At 38.8% G+C, this 25683-nt stretch overlaps 1 protein-coding gene across 2 annotated transcripts; it reads left to right on the top strand.

The window, feature by feature from the left end:
* The first annotated feature begins 294 nt into the window (after positions 1-294).
* On the top strand, positions 295-23941 carry LOC129769794 (JNK-interacting protein 1). Of its 2 annotated transcripts, none has more exons than XM_055772263.1 (5): positions 295-997; positions 14413-14816; positions 14867-15603; positions 15667-15851; positions 22471-23941. In XM_055772263.1, the coding sequence occupies exons 1-5, from the start codon at positions 915-917 to the stop codon at positions 22541-22543; spliced, it is 1482 nt and encodes a 493-aa protein (XP_055628238.1). In that variant the 5' UTR covers positions 295-914; the 3' UTR covers positions 22544-23941. The 2 variants fall into 2 exon arrangements, with proteins under 2 accessions (XP_055628238.1, XP_055628239.1); XM_055772264.1 differs by having other exon boundaries at positions 297-997; positions 14882-15603.
* The last annotated feature ends 1742 nt before the right edge of the window (positions 23942-25683 follow it).

Genomic DNA, 25683 nt, shown 5'->3' with positions numbered 1-25683 from the left:
AGCAGTAACTACTAAACAATTTAAACATATATTGTAGCCAAGAACTGAACCTCCCATCGATTATCAAGCTTTATGACAGAAGTCAAAATTTAACCATGGTTCAAGACCATCCTTCTGTCAAGTAAAAATTGGAATTTATCCCGTATCCTTCGTGACTCAGACGACGCATGCCTGGTGAGTAATTGCCACCCACAACCGCCTTTACTCATACTTGATGGTGATCGATATCGAAAGGCGCCTCGTGTCTCATGCAACACGAAGCAACGGAGAGTTCCTCGTCTCCCGGTGCATTTAGTTAATTAAAGTTAACACAAACGAGAGACGTGAATAGTGCTGTCCTTCGATAAATATACGAGATAACAAATCGCACATTGAAATTAATTCAAAAAGCGAATTTGGGTTATTTTCTTGCAAAACACTTTATTTGCAGTTACAAAGGCGAACTCGTCTGCAGTTTCGAAATCCTTCATTCCAAACTATATCTCACGTGAAGCTGTTATTGATGAAAATCCTGGCTCACTCAAATCACTCAGAGAGAAAACGTGTGAGCGGCTCCGAAAAAGGACCCTTCTCGGCGTATATCCAGGAATAGTCACCCGTAGGCATAGCAAACGAGCGAACCGTCGTCAGTTTCCCCGTGAGTGTGCACAAGAGAAGAAGTGAGTGCGGATACCTGCCACTGTGAGGACGGTGGTCCTTCCTGCTACGGCTGACAGCCATAAAGCAAGAGAGCAAGGGATAGTTTGTGTGCGTGTGTATGTGGTTTTATCCGTGCAAGGGAAGGTTGTGAAAAAATCGACAGATTTTTCTACCCTCCTCCCAAATGTGTTGAATACGTGTCGCGATTTTGTGGTGGAAAGCACTTAAACGCATTTGTGACGGTGTGAAACGAAACGGAGTATCCTGCCGCGAGGATGGCCGACGCGGATTTCGAGGAATTTCGCCAGAATTTGGATAAATTACCGACCTACAGCAAGACACCAGTACCCTTCTATTCGTAAGTAGTTTTCCTTTTTGGTTCCTTGCCAAGTGGGCTCCCCACCCACTCGCGGTCGTGTGGGCTGGTTTGTGTGACATTTTTTCGCAAGGGAAAATGGATGAAGTGTTGCTAGTGTTTAAAGGAGAAACAATCAGGACAATATTAGGTAGAAGTTCCAAGAAAAAGATGTGATCATTAGGTCTCGTGACGAAATAATGTACGACACATCTCATTGTTATGAGTTTTCAAATATTCCAATCCTATTGGAATATATCATTCAGTATCGTTCGACTGCAAACTGCAGCACCATAACTGCGAAAAGCATGAATAAGACTGCCTTTCTCGAAGGTAAAAGAACCCCTCTCCGACAAGACAACATGCAAAGATAATCTCATAAATATCAAATAACCATGCCCGGCAGGTATAGCGCATAGGAAGTACCGTATCCCTGTCCTGTTGAAACTACTCATTTCGATTTACGGCACGCACGACAAGGCGATAAAACAACAAAAACCTTCCGGTGATGGTCGTTCGAGAATGGGTTTCAATATCAAGTGCTGTAAAGGTAGCAAAAAGTTCCGGTGGAAGATAGTGTCTCACCACAAAATCAATGCGCTGGCAGCTGTTGCTGATGCAAATCAACATTTTATCTCGATTAGTGTGCATCGATAGAGTCGAAAGCAATCAGAAGATAGCATCTAAGGCGCTGGGAAGATACGTGATGAAAGAAACTGTCGATGGACCATGATGATGTCATCAAGGATCAATACTATGTCTTATTTATCGTTTCGCTATCTCCAAAAAACGTTGTGTTCGGAGCGATTATTCTTCTTCTTCTTTCTTTGTTTTTAAGAGGCTTTAAACTTTTCAGTTCATTCGCCTCTAAGCGATTATTTAAATAAATTATTTGGATGTCAAATCATAAACAGTGATCTGTTTTCTGTATTGCATTTGCTGTGGTTGTTGGTTGCGACAGGCCTCAGTAAGACGAAATGTGTCTCTATCTTCAGAGTGCATATTCTGCCATATCTTTTGAATGGAGAAAACGTGATACCCATGAAAAATAATAACATCATCTAATCAATATAGTGACCTCAATGTGATATAATGTTTCATCTGTTTTCTAGTCAGTACTAGAGTTTGATATCTTCTTCTTCTTTTTGGATTTAAGAGGATTTAAACTTTTCAGTTCATTCGCCTCTAAGAGTTATATGATATCAATAAATAGATTTTTTAGACTCCTCAGATGGCTTGAGATCAAACAATGTGGAATATGATTCATTTTTCATCATATTGTGTACAATCAATATATTGTTTTGGAATCGATCAATCCAAAAGGATATTATTTATAATTTACTAGCTGACACGATAAATTTCGTTCCGCCCAAAAGACGGTAATGTCGGGGACATAACCGGAGTGACGTAGGACTATACAAAGGGGACAGCTTTTGTTAAATATATATTTTAAATATATTGTTTTATTTTCTTCTCCTTCGTGAATACCTACCTATCTACCTGAAAAATGGATTATATCTATGTTTACAAAAATGTCCAACTAAATAAGTCGCATTACATGTCCGTCCAATTAGCTAAATGTCGAACTAATTGTAAATTACTGTACTTTCAATCTGGAAACAATTTAAGAATTGGTGAAAACTTAATAATCAGGAAAGTCCCCAACTATCAATAAGCTCAGAACAACTGCCAAATTCACATACTCATCAGATCCTGGCAAACAAATTATGAAAAAATCAATTTGTGTTTTATTATTATTTTGGATAATGTTTTAGAAAGCATTGAACTGTATTTCATAAACTCTTTTTTGGAAGGTTTAATGACCCTGAAAAGCGCCTTGTTTTATGGAATGGTTCCAATTTAGAAAACTTAGTACTCGTGGTTTTGAAAAAAACCATTTCGAACGCCCTCGATGCCGCCTTGTTCTGGATTTGCCACCAAAGCAGTTTGTATAAAGAACAAACTTTTTTCTTCTGCTACCTGGTGCCGTTTTGCGATTGCGCTTGCCACTCGCTGCAACTGCCTGTTGTCTTGATGTCCACCTAACCGAATGTGTTCTGTTCCGAATGCGGGTTTTCTTATCGTCGCGAGCAGCTTTGCCAGCTAACTCGATCACTTCGGCGGCCGAAACTATATAACGCCGGCTAGGTGGACTGGTGCACTGGTACTAACGCGCTCGGCCTAGCTACCCTTGCGGGGAACTCCAGATCAACACGGTTCGAGCGGGATTTTGCCTTTCCCTTCACTTTTCCTCCTTTACCATGCCCAGACATGGCTGCTTGGGTTGGTTTGTTGATGTGTTGTGATGCGAACCGATGTGGTGTACGGTTTGAATGAGAATGATCGTTACAGAAGGAAGGAAGGTATTGTATTATAGAGACTTTAAACTTTTGCAGTTCATTCGTCTCTAGCCTTGAGAAAGGCCCTTTGAAAACTCTACTCTACTCTACTCCAGCGCTACCACCTCCGCCCTCTTACCTTGAGAAAGGCACTCGATCCCTCGCCGTCCAGCTCGTCCAGCAACGATGTTGTCCAGTCAGTGTCCACACAAAGAATGATCGTTACGGCAGCGGAGCGGGGATTTTTAAGCTGACTGGCTGGCTCAAGAATTACGCATGTGTGAGACTGCGACCAATGTTTCGTTCATTTTTTTCTTTTTCCTTTCCAATCGTGCTTCATTCTATTTCGCTGCTGCTCTGGTTGCCCGTTTTGGTCGGTACGATTTGAGGAGCACAAAATGGACCAATCAAAAATGAGCACATAGAGCATTTGGACAATGCTTGATATTTCACAATTATTCAATTATTTATCTCAAGAAAAATGAAATGTTATTCGTTATGATAGATGCGTAGATATATTTCCTATCAATTGATGCAAAAACCTTTGCGATCTATTGAGAAATGCTCGAGTTATAAGCGTTCCAAATCTTGCATTTTTTCCTACTTGTTCAGGCCCTGATTTCCATTTCACCCCCTATATCTTCCGGTTAGACGTAGTCCTACGTCAAAAAGATTTTTTGCTATCAATACCGTCAAACATTCACGTTTCCTTTCTAAGCTAACGTTCATGGGTCCAATCGCAGAACTGTTATTTGATTGATCTTCTAATCGAACCTCTACTAATTCCTTTTACCATAAATTTCCTAGTACTTCTACCAAAACTCGTCATAATAATATAAAATTATTTTCAGACACAATTCTCGTTCATGATTTTTCAACCACTTGCAAAGACCATGTTCCTCCGTTACATGGAATACCTGTTTGATACTGAAAATATAATAAAATGGAGGCATCTCAAATCGGACGATTGATTCCTCGAGCTTTGAGCTTACACATTTTTTACACATTACACAACACAACATTTTGGGCGAGACGAAGGTAGCCGGGTCAGCTAGTAACTATATAAATAAAAACGGATATCCAAATCCGTTTTTATTTATATAGTTACTAGGTGACCCGGCAAACTTCGTCCCGCCCAAAATTTATGTTTCGTTATCACATTTACGTTTTCTTACTAAGCGCTCGTTCGTGGGTCCAATCGCAAAACTGTTCATTGATTGAACTTCTAGTCTAACCTTTAAAATTACCTTTTACTAGAAAATTCCTAGTCTTTCCACCAAAACTCATCATTATGATATCAGATTATTTTCAGACACAGTTCTCGTTCAAGATTTTTCGACCACTTGCAAATAACATGTTTCTCCGTTACATGGAATAAATGTTTGATACAGAAAATATTATAGAATGAAAACAACCTTAAATCGTACAATTCATTTCTCATGTTTTGCTCTCAACAACACATTCGGCGATCAATTTTTTTATATAGATAGAAGATGATATGACAGTGCGTTTTATCACATTAAAATCAATTTCCACTTTCGAACAAAGATCAATTTCGTTAGCGCAAACATCAAATGGACTAACAAAACTTGTTACTACGTAATTGTAGAACATAGGCATAACTGAATTTTCCGAATTTTCCCATTTTCCTTCAGATTTTTCTAAAAATTTTCAATTTTCATGTCGAAATATGTTTGGTGGAAATATGTGTATTATTTTCATGGGATCCCCTCTTCATTCCAAAGGAGAGGGGTGTCATACCATCATATATACATTTCTCATATTCAAAAAGTATCATATTCCAAATTTGGATCCATTTGCTTGATTAGTTCTCGTGTTATTCAAACCTCCCCCTCCTTTTGTAGAGAAGTGTAGAGAGTGTCAAACCACCTTGAAAACGTTTATTGCCTCCTAAAACCTCCACATTCCAAATTTGGTATATGTTTGAAGCAGAGGGAGGAGTGTCTTACCACCATAGAAACATTTATTGCACCCTAAAACCTTCACAAGCCAAATTTGGTTTTGTTTGCTTGATTAGTTCGTGAGTTATGTAGAAATTTATGCTTCATTTGTATGTCAGACGAATAATCGAAATAAGCCGCAATATAATGGATAAGATGAATAATCGAAATAAGCCACGATATAATTGTCATCTGTTAAAAAACAACCAGTTGAATGATTTCATCAGAATTTTGGCACAAATTATCATGCAACCGTAAGTACTTTCAACATCGGTTTGTTTCTTCCATATGCATTCCATATTGAATGCAAATAATTACGACACGATATTTGGCTTGCCAATACAGATACACTACGCCTACTGCTCCCCCTCTATATGTACATCCTTGCTATTCACCATACAAACGTTTCCTGCCCCCTAAAACTTTCACATGCCAAATTTGGCTTCATTTGCTTGATTAGATTGCGAGTTATTTAGAAATTTGTGTTTCATTTGTATGGCAGCCCCCCTTTAGAGAGGGGGAGGGGGGGAAATGTCTGTTTCCAAATTATCTTTCTTAAGGCTAGAGATTAATGAGTTGATAAAGTTTAAACCCTCAGCTCCCGTGGTCGAGTGGTTAGCGTCCCACCGTCACGCACATGTTACACCGGGTGTTCGGGTTCGATTCCCGTTCTGGCCAGGGCATTTTTCGTCAAAGAAATTTCTTCCAACTTGCACTGCGGTCACGCGTATTCTTTAGCTTGCCACTTAGAATACTTTCAAGGCGTATTAATTAGCATAGAAATTTCAACGAAGTACTAATAAAAATTACGCAAGCAATACTATGTTGGGACGGCGAAGTTCCACTGCCAATAAAGACGAAACCCAATATATCTCAAAAGATGATCTAAATCACCAGGTAGTACACATTCCAAAATTCACACAAGCTCCCTTTGGCAAAAAAAATAAAATAATCAATTCGCTTCTTATTAAAAATAATATCCTATATTCTAGAACGCATCAAAATGTATTAAATAATATAGTATGCCACTAAGGCTCTGGAAAGGAATAATGGGTTTGCGTGGTTTTGTAAAAGCAGCTGGAGATGGCTGATACATAACTCATTCTTGTTCTTTTTTAATTTTTTTAAAATTCGTATGAATCCAATAGTTTCAAAGCAGTTTTTGAGCTTTTGAAAAAAAATCAAATGATAACAAAAATTACTCATAAACGTTCAAAATCTTGTTCAAATTGACAGGGTTGGTAATTGGACTCTTCCTAGAGACTTGATCTCTATTTTCAAGCAAAGATCTCTAAAATGAAGTAGCAGATTAATATCAGTGTATGAACTGGTGTTTCTCCACTGGTTTTGTTGTTGCTCATTTATATTTGCGCGAAAAACGTCGTGGTTTTGGCACAGATTAATCCATTCGTGATAAATAATATAGCAACAGAATGTATCCACTGCTAAACATCGGGAGAACTTGACATTGAAGCAAGATCCATCTCAACTACGAATCCGGTTCAAAACAACATCTAATTCTGACCAACCCAAGCCAACCGGTCTGCAGCTTTTTAGCTAACGACGAAACAGCTGCACTCTGTCCAACTTCTATAAGACCAGGTGATTATCTTGCTGTTTTGTGTCATTGCAAACAAACAATGCTTCAATTTATATTCTAGTGTATTGGTATTGGTGACTACCTTACACTGTATGATTTTTATATGTGTGTGTGCAAGTGCTGAGCTTAAACAAATGTTTTTGTATTGTTCAAGTGTCAAGTTTGTATAAGACCAGTTACATTTTCCGTTGTTTTAGTTGTTTTGATCAATAAATCTGGAAATTCCGAAGGGAAAAGTGCTTACGAAGAGAGAAAAGTACAAATCGATGCATTTCACCAAGAAAATGTTGGTATCAGAGAAATTGCTCGTCGGATTGGACGATCCCATCAAGTAGTGCTCAATTATTTGACGAATCCTCAAGGATACGGTAAGAAGAAGAGAACTCCACGGAAATCGAAGCTCTCTAACCGGAATAAGCGAGAAATAGTTAGAACAGCTTTAGACACCTCAAAACCGTTTATGCAAATAAAGCAATCTCTGAATTTAAAAGGTTCCCTGGAGACAATTCGTCAAGTTTTGCTAAAAATTCCCGAGACACGACCGCTTAAGACGTACGACTACGCATTTTTTTTTTAAATTTGTTGGTTTATCATTTCGTATATTATTCGCGAATGCGTCGAAATTTCAGAAATAACTCTTTAGTAAAAAGTTCCGGGGACCCTGAAATGGTTTAATGGCTTGGAGTAGTAGATCCTTCGTTTTTGGTACGCCCAGCAATTTTCTGTCGGTCGCAGCTGGGAGACTTTGGGACGGTTGGCGGACCTCGGTAAAACGTCTATCTTCAACCGCTTTTTCTGGTTTATTGTCTACTGCTTAGATACGGTCGGCCTATACTAACGCTCTCGCATAAAAATGTCCATTTTAGTCCATGTAATTGTTCACAGTTTGACCGGTTGCCTTGACCTCCCGACCCAAGGCGCGGGACGAAGAGGCAACCTTGCTTTCAGTCTGCCTTTTCAGCTTCTGCTGCACTTTACGGGGGTCCAGCAATGTCGGACGATCAGAGCCAGGCTTCCTTTCGACGCTTTCGCCATTCTACTGAGGATTGAAGATGTTGTAACGGCCGAATCGACTATTTCCGGCGGACACGAAGTGCCTCACGATGTTCAACTTCTTCGCGCTCTGGGAGATGCAAAATAACTATCGTTAGTTGCAGCTGTTTGTTATATTCCCAAACTAGCTTCGATTGACATGTGTATGCCTCAAACGCATTAAAAGCTGTTTGGCTATATGAGAAGATACAGATATTGGAATACCTGTATTTTCTAGTCAAACAAATATTTTTACATGCTAAAATAGCATGTATGTCTACTTCAAAAACTGTGAACCACTATCCCACTGGAACTGATATTTTGATCCCTGTTTCAGTAAGCTACTGTAAATTTATCAATTTTAGACCCACCGGTATAAAACATGAGTGATCCTGGATTTGATTTAGGATCACCTTCTTCCCATTCGATGCGATTAAATTCAATCACTTTGAAGGGAACACTGAATTAGGTCTTTGCACCCATCCAGTATTCATTAATGCTTACTACACTGCGTTTCATAATTATAGAACATCTCTTTTTTCTGAGTTTCCAGAGATATGTAAGAAGTCGGTTGAATTGAAGTATATACTATAGAACACAATAACCATCTTCATTTATAAAACTCGCGCGAAAAACTAAAAAAACTAATATTCTAGTGTTTTATGAGCATAGAACCAGATAGAAAAACTATCACTTCTTTACAAACTTAACGTCAATATCTCATGAATTACAATAGGTTTATATTTCGTAGGTCATCTTTAGTTCTCAATTAGTTCAAATATCAAACTCGGGGTGGTTTCGACCAAGCTATAGTGTGTACTCGTTCTACACAGAGGATACTGCTCGTTGAAGCTCCTCAAACCACTCATACTGCTTGTAAGCTGCATCTACTATTCGTACTATCACTCTTCATAAATTCTTGAGAGGATTTTCATCTGGTAAACAAGTGACCAGTCCAGAATCTGAAACTCCTATTCATCAAATCATACAAATGACTTTCCGGATTTTATGAATTGATGCTAAATTACCTAAGTATCACCGTATTTTTAATGTAAAAACAGAAGTAAATGATTCTGAAGTACTTCATTGTACTTCTGACTGTGCATTCGTGTTGATGAAAAGCTATCTGAACCAGGCCTTTTTGAGAATATTTTCCTCAAATCATCAAACTGCCGCCTGCAAAGTTACGAGTTGAAAAATTACATGACAGGTTACGTAAATCCTTCCAGTATAAAGGAATTCTATTCAAGTTGAATTTATTTTCACCAGAGAAATTCTCCTGGTATAGTGAAACTCATGGAATTGGCTTTCATATTAGTTTTCAGACCCGCAGCTTTGGAGAAGGGATTCTTATGGTTTGGGGGGAATTTTCTCAAAAAGGCCTGGATTAGGCTTACCGCCAACACGAATGAAAAGTCAGAAGCAGGGTTGCCAACTATTATTTTCAATAATCAGGGTGAATGAAAATAAAAATCAGGGAAAATCAGGATGCGCATATTGTGTTGTCCGGAAAGTTCGAACCGATTTTTGCAAACACAAACAAATGATTTTTATAGGTAGACATACATTTATTCAAATTTATGTGCAGTTCCACGATCTTTCGCCATCTTTCACACACCTTAAAAAATTCAGCCTCCCAGAATATGTTTGCTTTCTCGCCGGAAACTGTTTTATTTATAAAAGAAAGATATTTTCTATTCTGTCCATAGTGTCCAAGTTCGTTTGTTTGAGAGAATTTCGCAGGGACCTTTACCTGTGATAATCTGAAGGTGCAATACCCGATTAGTGTAGCTGGTGGGATAGCACATTCCAGCCAGACTCCAAAATATATTGTCGTGTTGTCATAGATACATGAAGTTTGGCGTTGCTCTGATGGTACACGACGGCTATCGCATTGGCTAATTTTGGAAGTTCCTTTAGTTCCTTTAGTTGTAGTAGATTCGAGAATAATGAATAAGTTCAGTTTCGAGATCAATTTCGAAAGCTTATGCTAATGATGAGTTTTTTTTGTGAAAATATCAGGAAATTTAACGCCACACTTGTATAGTAAGAATGAGAACTACGTGTTTCAAGTATTCAAAAAACAACAAGTAATTATTTTCATACAAAATATAACGATTTGAAATTGCCTTTTGGTGTGCTAATTTAATAGAGTATCTTTTTTTCACGCCAACTTCAACTTTAAGCAATGTCGACAGGGTATCTTCGATAAAGAGAATCGCTTCGGAACATATAGATAATAAACAAAAAAAGATTAAAAATTATACAAGTGCGCACTGGAGACCTTTTTTATGTAGGCTGTTTTGACAATTCTCATTTCCAACCAGGAAAAATTCGTATTACGGATTATTTTCATTCTGATAAAGTAAAAAGTACAAAATCAGGGAAAATCAGGATCATTTCAGAAAAATCAGGCAAAATTGAATGTTTGTCAGGATATCAGGGAACGTGTCAAAAAGTCTAAGAAATCCTGAAAAATCAGGAAGGTCAGAAGTGCAACGAAGTACAGTAGAATCTTGATTATCCGGTGCAGATAAAAAAAAATTCTATAAACCGTCCCGAAATTTGTCCGTGAGTGGTAGAGTCTTGCTCTTTTGTTTTGGTCATGGCTTTCACATTATCTGATCACTGATGTAAACGACTTCACAGATTGATAGTTCAACAATTTCTGTATTGATTAAACATATTTTTCAAAAAAAAAATTTTTTTTTTGCTAAAATGTCTTTTTTTCGTGTTTGTTTTTAGCCCTTTATTGCGTTATCCGCGATTTTCGTTATACGCGGTGATCTAGGATAATCGGGGTTCTACTGTACTTCAGAATCATTTACTGCTGTTGTTGCATCAAAAACAATGTGATAATTGGATAATTTGGCATCAATCCATAAAATCCGGAATGTCATGGCATGGTTTCTTGAATGGGACTTCAGATTCTGGACTGGTCAGCTTGTTTAACAAATCAAAACCCTATCAAAAACTGATGAGCAGTGATAGAACGAATAGTAGATGCAGCTTGCAAGCAGTATGGGTGATTTGAAGAGCTTAAACGAGCAGTATCCTCTGCGTAGAACCAAATACACACTACAACATGGCGCAGCTTGATCGAAAACACTCCGAGTAGGTAATTTGAACTGATTGAGAACTAAAGATGATCTACAAATTAGAAACTCATTGTAATTTATGTGTTCATTTTGTGGAGAAGTGAGAGTTTTTCCATCTGGTTGTATAGTTAAGAAACCCTGCAATTTTAGTTTTTTGAATATTGCGCGCCTGAACACAACAATAAAGTTCTAATGGTCAGTCCTATAAATGAAGATAGTTATTGTATTCTACACTATATACTTCAATTGTTGTGGTTGTATTTATTTGTATAAAACCAAAGCATAGTTTAAATAACTTAATGGTTCTCAAAGTATACACTACACTAATATGATGATTAGTTCCTTCGAAGTATTGACTACATAATCATTTGAATGCAGAAAATGAAGAATATAAAACATCTGCGTAGTTGAAAAACGGTGTAAGTAAAGATTTGGCTAATTGGAGTCGGATTCGTTCTGGTGTAGAGTCTTGCAGTAAAACTAATGAGTGAAGGCCGAAAAAAATCTTTTTGCAAGTGTCGTTAACCTGAGCTCTCCAATCGAGGTGACAATCCATTAAAATTCCCAGATTCTTGACCATTCTCGAAAAAGGAATCAATACCTGGTCTACCTTTATTAGTGGTGGGTTACAGACTGTTGCGAAAGGAGTCTTGAAAATTATCGAATGAGTTTTCTTGGCATTTAATTTAGTTCCATTCTTGTTACTCCAGTTTATAATTTTCTCTATATCATTATTAATTTTTTCAACAATATCGATTAGGTTTTCGGGCATACCAGAACAATAGAGTTGAAAATCGTCAGCATATTAATAATATCTACAGTAGTTCAACTCATTCGGAATGTCATTAATGAACATTCAAAATAGAAGTGGTCCAAGAATAGAGCCCTGGGGAACTCCACAACTGACAGAACCACATGAAGATCTCTTGTTCTTAAATTCAACAAATTGTGAACGTTCCGTTAGATAAGAGAGACGACTTTTAAAAATTTAAAACAAATAAAAAAAAGATTTTAAATTCCCAACAAAGCAATTTGTAATTATGAGACAAAAGCCTTACTAAAATCGAGGAGGGCCAGAACTACAACTTGCTTCTCGTCGAGTGCGCATCTTATGTCGTCTTCAATTTTTATTAGTGATGTTGTTGTGCTGCATTTTTTACGATATCCCGACTGAAGAGGACATAATAAGTTATTCCTAAGCAAATATTCGTTAAGTTGTTTGCATAGGAGACTTTCGAAGATTTTAGATAAAGCAGGCAGTATGCTAATTGGTCTAAAATCTTTGTTTTCGGTAGGGTTCTCGTTTTTGGCAATTGGAACAATGCGAGCGATTTTCCATGCTTCTGGGAATGTAGATTTAGTAATTATGCAATTGAAAATATCTGTGTATACGGGGAGAAGCACATCAGATGCTTTCTTCAGTATCGTTAGGCTGATTTGATCATAACCGATTGCCTCACAAGTGGCGAGATTGAGTTCTGTTAAAATTTCATCAAAACCGACCTGGAAATTTGTTTGATTTACTTCTATCCATTTATCCCAAGCAATTGATCGCTTATTGAAAAGATGGGTAACTTGTGAATTAATCCAAGGGGCGGTCGGATCAATAATTACTTTTTCTTTAAGAGGGGCATGTCTGTCAATGATTGATAAAAGTTCATTATTCAGCATCCGCAATTTAGTGTTAACATCGACACAGGTATAAATGAGGTTCAAGTTGCAGTTTTGCAAATCTGTAACGAAGGTATCAAAGTTTATTTTAAGAAATTCTCTCGTGTAGTACGTCTCACTCATTTTATGTGGAACTTTTGTTCTGAAATCGAAACATATAAGATCATGGTCGCTGATTCCCGCATCAGAGGATTGGTAGATATTATTAACGTTGGTCGTACAGTTACCTATCACATAATCAATGAGAGAAGAATTGCAGCCACTCTTGTGACAAGTAGCGGAAACAGGTAATATTCTGAGTGACAACATATTTACTTTTTTTTTTCGCTTAACGCTCTCGTTCTTAAAACTTTAAACTTACACACCAGTATAGAAATGAAAGACGTAGTCCTACGTCAAAATAAATTTTAAAGTTTGATCTTTAATGGGTTAAAATCCGTTCCTGAGTGACTGGATGTTCAAAGTAGTATTAGTGAAAATATCTTTTCAGATAGATGAAAACATTCTATTTGATGAGTGGACAATGATTAACTAAATTAATGGGATACAGAGGTGGAACTAACAATCTGTAAACATTTTCAGAAATGGAAAATAACCTTCTAGAATGTAAAGAATTAGTGAAGCTTACTAATTATTTCGTGTCTGCCTGGGGTAGCACCAATTGGAAGAATTTTTCTGCGATGAACAATATGTGCACAACGAAAAAGTCAAGACTAAATGTTTAAACAATGAAAGCTACAAAAGCTGTCGAACAGAACATCGGTCTAGAATGCGATAATTTTTATGATCCAATTTCCCAAAATCATGAAAAATATAAAATAAAAATCTTTCGAAAAGTTTCTCCATAGCGAATAATGAATAAAATTCGTTAAGAGAACAAAACAGGTACATCCAAGAATGATGCATTGTTTGGTTTCATTAACGCTTTTATTCATTCAAAGGATGGATGGATGCAAAGGATGCAAACTAGGTTTTATTCATTCAATAAGATTGGTCCAAAATCAGCTTTCTGTTTATTTTTTAGATTATGTTCCGTTTTTATTCTTAAACTGTTTGGTCAGCATAGGTTTCCATGAAATTTAAATAGAAAACAATCGGTAAAAGATTTTTATTCAGAATAGAATTCGTCCGATATCTATTCTACAACGCAGCTTGTATTCCGAGTACTTCCTTACATGAATCGAGCGAAAAATTCAGAGGATGTGCAAAATCGTTTCCCCAGCGAACACAACTCGTAATGTTAACTGAAAGCGCTAGCAATACAACCGTTCCATTGTTTTTTTCTGAAGCCTCTATTGTATGTTTCATTTTTCCTGTAGTTATTTTTTCAACAGCTCGTTCTTTTTAATTCAATCATTTCAACGTCAACTTTCTTTCTATATGTAACTGCGCCGGTCCCCTTCTTCAGCACACGTACAACATAATAGACCACTAAAATATCCCGGAGCACGAAAAAATAGGTCACTTCTGCAGCAATTGTACCACAATGAAGGAGGAAAAGTTTGCTCCGGTGTCTGTTTGTGTTAACCTTTGCTCGTATCTCTTACACTATTCATGCGGAGCAAGCATATCACTTCCGGCGACTCTGAAACATTTCATGAATCTTTCGCTGAGTGCCAAAACCTCCCCCACACAACCCTTCAGCTGTCTGCATAATTTGCTTTTCAATAACTCAATAACAATAATTCGTTATATCCATTTTTTTCTGTTCACACAGTTTGGTATCCGATGTGGATCTGGATGAGGACACTCCCTCGACCAAGAGCAGCGATGCATCAGATCACGAGGACTTGTTGAGCGATGCGGATTCGGTGCTGAAAGCTACCCCAAGCAAAACCCAGCAAATAATCCAAACCATCTCGACCATCAGTAGCAGTAGCGCGGAGGACGACGAAATTGGCGATGGACTGAAGACGATCACTAATTTTGGAGCGTTGAAATCGGAAACCAAAACGGCCCCCGGCGGTGATTCACAAAATGGAACCACCGCCCAGGATTTGCAGCAGGCGCTGTGCAACACATCGTCATCGCCTCTGTCTCGGACCAGCTCGTTGCCCTGGATTGGAGGACAATCCGAACGACGACGACGTAAGCTGCCGGAGATTCCGAAGAATAGAAAATGTAAGAAGGGTTTGCTTTTATCGTAACATGACATGTTTAATAAAGCTTAGTTTTCTCATTGCCAGCATCGGTGTTACAGTTGATATCCAGTGGTCAGACGTCGCTGGCCGACGAGTTGAGTGCTTCTAAGAAATCCAACTGCAGCAATGCCCATCAGATCTTCATGAAGCAGAACTCCCTTCTGGCGCTCAAATGTAGCTATCTGTTGGATGAGGATTCCAGTCCGGATTCGGAGCGACTGCAGAGTTTGGGCGATGTGGACAGCGGCCACAGCACCGCGCACTCTCCGAACGATTTTAAAAGCATGTCTCCTCCGGCTCCCCAGGCAGCCTCTCCACTCAATTCCCCCTTCCCGCCTCCATACGGTGGAGTCCCGTTCAGCCAGCTCGAGATGCTTGAGTCGACTCATCGCGGACTGCACAAGTTCGTTCCACGGCATCACGACGAGATAGATATTGAAATCGGCGATCCGATCTACGTACAGAAGGAAGCGGAAGATCTGTGGTGTGAGGGAGTTAATCTACGCACCGGCAGGCAAGGCATCTTCCCGTCGGCCTATGCCGTTGATTTGGACTACAACGATTTCGACCCGTCGACAGTGGAGATGAAGCGAGAGCGATATCTGCTCGGGTATCTTGGCTCGGTGGAAACGTTGGCTCACAAGGGAACCGCTGTGGTTTGCCAGGCGGTTCGCAAGATCGTTGGCGACGGAAGCGAATCGCCGAAAGCACAAGCCTGTATACTGGAAATCTCGGACCAGGGTCTGCGAATGGTCGACCGTTCAAGGGTGAGTAGAATTATTTCTTACACTAGTTAGCTGTAATTTTATATGTTAACTTTCTCCACTCAGAGCAAGAAGGACAAACGGCCATGCATCGACTATTTCTACTCGCTGAAGAATGTATCCTTCTGCGCGTTCCACCCACGTGATCATCGCTACATTGGCTTCATCACGAAGCATCCGACGGTACAACGATTCGCTTGTCACGTATTCCAAGGCACGGAATCTACACGACCCGTTGCCGAGGCCGTTGGGTAAGTGATCTCGATGGAACTGGATGTGGGTTATATCTGTGATATAACCGCATGGTTGACGTAGGACTACCGTTGGTTTAGTGATCAGTAATTTGAAGTATCATCTGAATCAATTCTCAACGAATGTTTTAAGGAGTTTTAAGCCTTAATACCTCTTTGTCGACTGAACGAAGTGACATGATCATTATTTCATTCAAAAGATGAAACGTTTAAGATCTATATGCTTTGAAAGCAAACTATTGATAGAGTCAAAAAAACAGAAAAAGTTTATAAAAAGTTATAAATAATTCAAGACAACAACAACAACAAATTATTGAAATCAGAAAAATCTATAAATATGGGTATCTGCTTGAAATTTCATCTCAATCATAATTAATATGCTGGTGATACAAGACACGGCTGGCAAAGCAAGATTGTCGTTCGCTTTGTGCACAACGCCGTCGGACAACTCGTATGTAGTGAAGGCAAAATATTCAGCAAAACAAGCAATCACGCAAAAGTGGTGTAAAATTTATTCTCTGCTTTCTCATTCACACCCTATAAATAATAAATTGCTTGTCACTAATCCTTAAACTATTTCCTCCCTTTGTGTTTGATATAATTTGTATGCCATTTCCAATAGACAATCAATATCGCGCTCGCTCTTCCTTCCTCAGTACACCCACTTCCCGTTTGATAATTGTTGAGTAAACATCGCTTGCCGGCGGTCGTCGAGCGGGAATGAATTGTCTTTTTCAATTCATTGTACCCCTAATGAAGTGCCTAATAAAATTAGTGCTGCTTCCGAAGCCAGAAAAGCCACCAGGATATCCAGCATTGTATAGGCTAATTTATTTGCTGGATACTCCAGCAAAGATCTTGAAGAGGATTATTCTCAAAAGATTGGTGAATTTCACGGAGCGTGATCATGAATTGTCGAAAATGCAGGTCGGGTTTCGGAAAGAACAGTCGACAGTGGACGCTATTCGGACTGTTATCAAGACAGGTTTCGTTCAAACAGAAACGAAGAGATGATCGTTACTGCGCTGTGATTTTTTTCAACGTGAAGAACGCCTTCAATAGTGCCTGCTGGGAGATCATCGCCGAGTCCCTACACAGATTGAATATCCCCGGCTACCTGTACCTGATACTGAGGAGTTATTTCCAGAATCGGATCCTGGTATACAACCCAGACGAGGGACAGATACTGAAGAACATCTCGGCGGGAATTCCACAAGGTTCCATTTTTGAAGGCGGTAAATGCCATCAACGTGGTGGCTAGGATGATGCCAAGTAGCTTTGGCCCAAGCAGCAGCATGAGACTCCTTTTGGTGAGTGTATCTTCGTCGATAATGAGGTACGGCGGGCCTGGAAACCCACCGAAATTGGAGGAAACTGAATAGCACATTACGGTTCATGGACATGCGAGTTGTAAGGACGTATAGGACCGACTCGACAGAAGCTGTGTATGTAATCACAGGGATGATCCCTATCTGGATTACTCTGGCGAAAGACAGCGAATGCTACAAGCGGAGGAAAACCAGAGGTATTCGGAAAACGATCACAGCGGAGTTGATGGACAAATGGCAGCAGGAATGGGATACGGCGGAGAACGATAGATGTCTTATACGTATAGTCTTATACCGGCACTATCGACCTGGCTAAACAGGAAGCACGGAGAGGTGAATTTTACTTGACGCAGTTCCTGTCTGAATACGATTGCTTTTGGCAATATTCACATCGGTTCGGGCACGCAATGATTCCCCTCTGTCTGGAGTGTGGAGACTCGGAGGAAACACCGAAACACGTCGGTTTTGTCTGTCTCGGATCCACCGCGAGGCGCGATAGGCTTTCTGTTCTACATGTGGAGAATATTGTGGATGAAATATGTCGCGACGAGAGCATCTGGAATGCCGTGAACAGCGCATTCACACAAATCATGTCTAAGCTGCAGCGAAAGTGGAATACCGACCAGTGTGCTGCCATCGCCTGATTTGAAAGATGAACAACTGCGAGAGCTATCGCAATAGAGAGTGCCCTATGTGAGTAGCTGTGACGGAGTGCGCGTTATGTTGAAGGGCTCTCCGTTGGAAGGAGAAACCCTACAAAGAGTATTCAAGAGCGTCGTTTGATGTTACTGAAAGCGGACTCGACTTGCTGAGGATCGTCGAACGCCAATGAATTGTCTTTTTCAAGGCATGTGAAAGGGTGTTTGGATTGAGTTGTACCCAAGGGCCCATCCCAGGGCTAGAGACGATTGAGCTGTAAAAGTTGGAAGTCTCTATAATCCAACAATAAGAGGAAGGAGGAGCATTCAGTGTGTTTCGAACAATGAGGGAGCTTAAAAGAGAGAGAAAATCTGCCAACCATCCACCGGTGAACGAGAAGATAATTATCACAATTAAGACGTTGGAGAAACAATGGTTTGTGTGTAGACAAACGGCACTGGTCCGAAAAAATCCACCGAGGAGAAGTGGTACCGCTAGAAAGGTGGCCAGCGAAAACTTCAGCATCGAAAAAGGCTTCCGCTTAAGGGCAGAAGGGTTGGCCATTGAAGACAGCCGCCGCACACACAACTCTTTTCGTTTGGCGTTCATCGACTCGGCATTGATAGCCGGCGGGCGTCGAGCGATAAGACCGCTGGTAAATAATGTGTCGCTGCTACCGGGAGATGACAACAGCTTGCGCTGCCGAAAAACTTAAAGTTGAAGGAGGGAAGTAACTAGAAAGCTCCTGTTACTGTCGGTGCAGCTGTAGCAAATCAAAAATCAACTGAATCATCGAAACCCTTGCACAAAAACCAAAAACGTCGACGCCAAAGAAAGCAGAGAGAAGAGAGCGGTTTGAAGAAAATTGACCATGGTCAAACACTGTGCGTTGTGTTTGACCATGGTAAATTTTCTCCAAACCGCTCACGAGGGATTTTGTTTTCAGCAAAACAAATCCAGTTCTTCTTAGATCTCAAAATTACCTTGAAACGGACCAGTTTATTTTGTCTTCCATTTATAGTATAATGCTGTGATGAAATACATTTTGTTTTGTATTCTTTTCGACCAAGTGCGATCAACGTAAGAACCCCCGTAGACTGCCGACTTTTTATTGGCTGATAGTTTGGTTGGCTTTCTGATCAGTACAGAGAGGTTTGCAAACAAGGATCGTCTATTTCCATCATTGCTAGTTCCTTTTTGTCACCTTCAAGTCTTGCAACCGCTATGTGCTCTTCGTTGGTGGCTTGTGCGTTCTGAGAATCCTCCTCACCGTACAGTATAGGTGGCCATGTCGGTGGATCGTACTGCGGAAAAGGTCCTTTCACAATTGTGTGCCCATGAGCGTCCGCGGAATAATCGGAGACCGCCCGAAGCCGGTGACTGCCTGCTGAGAACATGGCGGAAAATGTCCCGAGTATCCGGTCAACTTGATCACTAGACTGACGATGCCCGTGTTGCCAGTACTGGCCATGGCCCAGGTCTTCTTTCTTCTCCGAAAAAAAACAATTGAATTAAAAAAGAGGAAGAGAACAAATTAATGTGGCTTTTTTTATCCCATTTATTTATTTATCAGGCTCATTAGCATTTTATCTGTAACGGAGCCGGGTTTTTATCGTGTACATGTACATATGTTTATGTTTCTATAAATTGTAAATTACACAGTAGAAGTAGTAGCCATTTAGGCGTTAGATTTTCTGTTCCATTACATTATGGTAAATTACACTGTAGTAGCCATTTAGGCGTAAGGGTATTCTATCTGTTCTTCCATTGTTCAGCAGACCGGACAGTGGAGACAGTTGATATTGATCATTGTTGGGTTATTTATAGAACAGCAGCCCGATGTTTCTTGCAGAGCAGAGCAGTTGTATGGAATCGATCTTTGTTCCACCGTGGATCGATCTCCATAGCTGATGATGGTTGCGTGGACGTAGTTATTATTCTATAACAACACAAAGATGGTCAATTGTGGGCCCTGAGTTTGAACTCACGATCGATCGCTTAGTAAGCGAACGCGTAACCAAGTGGCTACGAAGACCCCCGAATATGGCTTTTGTTTCAGTTTACTTTCCTCAAAAAAATAAATTTTGAACCACCTTTCGGATGTATGAGCTAATTGATGACGTTTAACTAACAAAATATCGAAACAAATTCTGTTCTGCTATTGGCGGTGTTTGTTCCAAAATAATTATTATTCCGAGAAGATCATCATTGAAAAAAAAGTAAACAATTATGTGATGATTGTGCTTATTTTTTTGAGTCTATAAAAATTAATTTTCAATACATTTCCATTATTTTATTTTTTTTTGTCTTGAGTCTCATTTTTTTTTGCTGCTTCTATTTATTTTTACTGCACGGTCGTCCCGATCTGCACTTCGATTCAGATAATTTTAATTCATCTTTTTTTGTTTTGTGTGGTCTTCCCGATCCACGTGCTCATCATTATCTTTCTGTCCTCCATACGGTCGTCCCGATCCGCGCTTATCCACTTTTATTCTACCGTTTCATCGTACGGTCGTCTCGATTTGTACTCATTATAAAAGATTGATCAATTTTAACCTTGCCCTCGCTATATTTTGAAAAAAAAAACGGAACATATCGGTATTAGTAGTTTGTTTGTCTTTCTTGTGCAGCACTCAATATATGACCCGTAATCTTGAGTTTCAATACGTTACTGCGAAGTAATATGTATTAATATGACTGATGTGTATTAGTATTTTTTTATTAATATCGCCTACTAAACAAAGGAACATAATTTAAAAAAAACAATGTTTTGTTAGTCTATAAGAACCAAACATTAATGAGCTGCATTAAACGAAAAATAAATCCTAGTTTCTAACAACAAGTTTCAATTTTGCTATCACTTTTCCAATAGCTTAAAAAATGCTTTGAAAACAGGCTATTGCAATCATAACAATCTAGCTTATTGATGATGATTGCTTTAAAACTTGAAAAACCTCGTATTTTTTGCTCTATGACCATGAAATCGCTGATAGAGTATCGTCGCAAATCTGATTGCCAATGTGATTAATTGAGGTGCATGGAGACACGGTTTCTGGTTATAGATCACTGCATCGAGCCTGACCTCAAACCTCTGTTTTTTTTCTTCTAGCGTGAATTTTGACCATCTTCATTGTAATCTTTTTCGCACTCACGAATAATGTTAAAAAATGTTAGAGGCAAAACATTTTCTTAAAAATAAACTAACAACATTTCTTCCATCAATAAATGCTAGGCCCAACTGACATTTTGGCAGGATTTTTAGTATTATTTATTTCACAACTTCTACTCCCAAAATGTTAAGTTTTTATGATACTCAACGCTAGAATTATATTATTTTTTCTTTCATTAAAACAAGTGAAAAAAACGAATTACACAAATTACCACATTTATTTCATTCGAGTTCATCCAAAAGACAGAAAATCAGGATCAATGCATAGCATTTGAATGAACATATTCCGGATGTCAGGCTTTGTTTTTCTCATTTCCCAAAGTTTTTCCATCTTCAATCTGTGCCGTATCAACGATTTGATGAAGAACGCTTCAAATCATGACAGTTAGGTATAACTATTGAAACCGGTTCAGCCAAAAAGGTAAATAAACAAAACCCGAGTCACAAAAACTTTTGTTCTTTTGATCGGAGAAACATTTGACAGAAAATACATGTAAAAAAAAGGTGCAAGAATTTGTAGGAACTTGAAAAATATATTTGATTACTCCGCATGACCTAGATTAATAGCAGTTTATATTATATAGCAGATAAAATATTTATTGTAACACATACAAACTTTACATGTTTGCCTTCCTTCGTTTTTCTTGGCACATCATTTAATCTATTCGTACATTGTGTAGTAATATTTCAACTTTATACTCTTTTCGTAGCTAGTATAACTTTCATCATAATGTTTCTCAACCTGTTTCTATTCTTCGATTTGTTGAGGTTCTATTCAGAAAAACTTCTTTCCGCAGTTTACGCAGGGATAGCAAGGGTGAGTGAGGGATAATATTTATACATTGCTAATTCATTTTACATAAAATCAGTAAAAATTAAGCCAAAATATTAAAAAAACTGGATAAAACTGGATAATATTTGAAAAAACTGGAAGATTTCAGGATTTAACTGGAAACTGACTGGAATAAGAGAAAAAAAACTGGAAAAATCCAGTTTAAACTGAACATTGGCAACGCTGCTGTCAATACAGTCCAGCCCTTATCCCCTTAAGCGGTAGTCTTTTTCGATGCTGACGCTTCCTTGGTCACTTTCTTAGCGGTACCATTCAACTCTCTGGTGGACTTTTTTTGGCCTTATGGGGAACCTTGAACGAACACGACGCACAAGTGTCCTTCGTTTGCACAAACAGGCTCTCGGTTGCACCGTTCATCAGTGCTTTCTTGATGAAGGAAGTTAGCCTTGCCACATCAATCTTGCAGCAGCAATAACATGAGCTGGTACCCGATTATATATAGATTTAGTGACTACAATAGCTCGTTACCAAAGCAGATTTGAGCTTTTGAAACAAGTTTTTGGATTAAAAAGTCACAAGCATATAACGCGTAAACATTTTATCTTTCAAATGAAGTGGTTGAAGTGGTGGTAGTCCTACGTCAAAACGCACTATTTAGTTATAATAAACATTACAATTGGAACATTCCAGGCGAGCATTCCAGCGGTTCTATCAGAAGTTCATAGAAACAGCATATCCGATCGAGGACATCTACATTGAGTAAGGCGGAGAGCAGCGTTTATCCTGTAAGGGAGACAGCAGATAGTCAACAGAAATATTTCACCAAAGAATAATGTTATCTCACATCCATGGAAGAAGAATACTTGTTGGCTTATGTAACTTCCTCCTCAAGACTGTTTCGCGAGAGGAGGAAAACTAGCGATAAGGACAACAGCTCATTTTTAGTGTCTCAAAACTCACCCTTAACGGTTAAGTTATTACATTTGGTTTGATGCTGCCCTGGAAAAAAGTATTACAATAAGAAAGCGCTCATTTCAATTTATAACACGAAGGGCTATACACACGACTGCAAACATTTTTCAGTTCATCATTTTTCCTCACACTCTGAGCTAACAATATATTACTACAAACAGGCAATATATGCATATATTACGTAGCTGAATGTAAGTCGTTGCTGTACATAATAGACTAAATTTGTAAAACAGAAGCAGATATTATATTTTTACGATGCGAGAGAGAGACTGCAGATCAGGAACAGGAAGGAAGACACAGAACTGTTGCCTATCGTTTTCAATCCTCATCATTCCCAACACCCCAAACCGTTCGAATGTACTCATTAGTTGTTCAAATGTGCAATCCTTTCACTGAGCGATTATTCTTGGTTATACCGTAAGGTTCGGTTTGAATGCTCACTGGTATTTTTTCCCTTGATAGAAGGCATGTTAATGAGTTGCTAAATGAATGTGAATACCAAATGGAGTTGGAAGGGAAGCGCGGTTGTCGTTAGAGGAACGCTTCGTAAGAACGAGTGCGCATCCATAGTAAAACCATAAATATTTCATAATACCAAAAGAGAAACATGCTATTGTCATATAATCTAAAAGTAATTTGAGAGCAGTCTGGAAATAACATATTAAACTTGAAACAATGTATAATAAAACCAGTTAGATAAGAACACCGTGAAAACGGCTTACCGAGCAAGCAAGAATGGGAATGGTGTTTCATCGAGGAACCATTGGGATGAGCTCCAATGAATCGAGCATTGGTATGAGAGGTAACAGTTATTAAGCAAGATCATTTCAAATAGCATTCCGAATAGCAAACAAAAAAAAACAAATTTCCAGCTAAAGTATACATTCTCTCTCATACACACATCCACAAGCAGTTAAATTTAAAACAACAATAAGTAATACATTCAACTTACAAATCTTTGAAAAACACAAATCTAGTTCTTTTTTCGAACAGTAAAAGTATCATGCTACAAATAACATGTAAAACTTGAAATCAGAGAAAAAGAAACAAAACTCATCTTTGCAAAGCAAACAGCAGGACACGTGAATGCAATAACAAGCGAACCCATGAGGAACAAAAAAAAAACAAGAAAGCAACATTTAGTGATGAAGATGATGATTAATAAATCTGCATTTGAGAATTACGTTTAGATTGGGGTGTTTTAGACGCAGATCGAAAGAAATTCCTGTAACGAGCGTTTGTTGACATTTAATGTTCGCTATTCATAATATTGTAAATGAACACCGATTTCGCATTTTTTTTTACTTCGGAAATAACTTCGCACCTTGCGTTTTTTATGAGATTCTTAAGTTTTATGATAACTTCGAAGTTGTTTACAGAAAATCGGGGAAGGCATGGCTGCACTGCCAAGTGTAAGTGTGCGAATTCGATGGCTCTGAATAATATATCTTTTTTGAATGTTTCTGTGAATATTAGTGCAGTGATGCAGATCGGCAAAAAAAGTGTTTTTCTGAAGCGGAAGCCAAAAAGCAAATGGATTGGTGCCCATTAAGGTGGATTTTAGTGCCTGAAAGAGTCGTGGAGGAGGCGTCTGAGAGGTACAGTCAATCGCAAAATGAAATATGCACCCCGTGTTGGTTTGTTATTTTTGAGTTTTTCGGGGTTAAAAAGTAAATAATTAAAAGCGACTCATATTCATCGTAAAATTGATCATTTTCACTCTCATGTAGTGATAAAAGACGGGTGGGTAATGTCGGGGACATAACCGGAAAGACGTAGGACCATACCAAGGTAATTTTATAGCGGCGGCCAAATTGGATTTTTCATGATAATGGAATACGCAGTATTATGATGACAGCAGAGATAAAGGTGTGTCTGAATTCAGATCAATTAGTCAAAAGGGATGGTGAAAAATTTAATAACCCTACAGCCATACAAACAGGTCAATTTGAATTAAATTTAAAAGTCGTTTTGTGGTGGCGGCCATTTTGGATTTGCATTTTTCATAAATAACTGTGTTCTACTAGTCAATCCCTTTCATTTGATACCCATATCAATGGGGCTTTGAGAAAATATGTACTCCGCGATTTTGTAGCGGCCGCCAACTTGGATTTTCAAGATCATGAAATACGCAGTTTTGTAATAACTGCAGAGATAAAAATGTCAAACATATTACATACGAGCATACAAACATGTTACAGCTAAATAAAACCGTTTAAAAACTAGCATTCAATCAAATCGAGGGCGATAGCATCTCCTTCATCCAGCGCGATGCTTCCACCGCTTTTAACACACTTCGATAAGCGATTAGGCTCTCCTGCTCCACATCCCCTAGAAACTCCTGTCTCTTCCTTTTGCGGTATTGCACCTCATACATCGCCAGCAAATGCAGCGATATCTGTTATGCCGAAAACCAATCTCAAGATAGCATCCGGCGATAGAATGAAGCCAAGCACAATAGAGCGTGCGACCGAAATCGGCGTTATGCAAATTCATCCACCACATGATAAAAAACAGCAACGCACAAACGTTTTTTCGTTCACAATCTCTCCTCGGTATCTTTCCTGTTTGGCATCCGATGATAGAATGTGGCCAAGCATGATTATTATGTTGGATTAAAGAGGCTTTAAACTTTTCAGTTCATTCGCCTCTAAGTGGCCAAGCACCACCTTCGCTCAATTTATATAGCCATATAGTTAACGTTGTAGCGACCGCGTATATGTATTCATAATCTCTTTTGCGTTCCCCCCTCGTCTTCACCTTGTCCCTACGTTCACCCGTTCCTGTGGTTCCTTGTAATGAGTAGCTGTTTACTGCGTTAGCGCAGACAAAATGTATGGGAAATTAGGGTTTTCTTGCTTCCAATTTTCATCAATTTGAGCTTTACATTAACTGAAAAATCGTTAATTTTGTGTTGGCGGCCATTTTGGA

This window comes from Toxorhynchites rutilus, chromosome 2 (genome assembly GCF_029784135.1).
Source record: "Toxorhynchites rutilus septentrionalis strain SRP chromosome 2, ASM2978413v1, whole genome shotgun sequence".
Classification (NCBI taxonomy): domain Eukaryota; kingdom Metazoa; phylum Arthropoda; class Insecta; order Diptera; family Culicidae; genus Toxorhynchites; species Toxorhynchites rutilus.
Note: the sequence above shows the minus strand (reverse complement) of the source record. Positions and strands in the feature narration are given on the sequence as shown.

What these genes read in the sequence shown, in the direction of transcription:
- LOC129769794 (XM_055772263.1), top strand. Translation starts at nt 915, where the DNA reads ATGGCCGACGCGGATTTCGAGGAATTTCGCCAGAATTTGGATAAATTA. An exon ending in ACACCAGTACCCTTCTATTC is followed by an intron (nt 998 to 14,412) that starts GTAAGTAGTTTT and finishes CTGTTCACACAG; the next exon opens with TTTGGTATCCGATGTGGATC. An exon ending in GATTCCGAAGAATAGAAAAT is followed by an intron (nt 14,817 to 14,866) that starts GTAAGAAGGGTT and finishes AATAAAGCTTAG; the next exon opens with TTTTCTCATTGCCAGCATCG.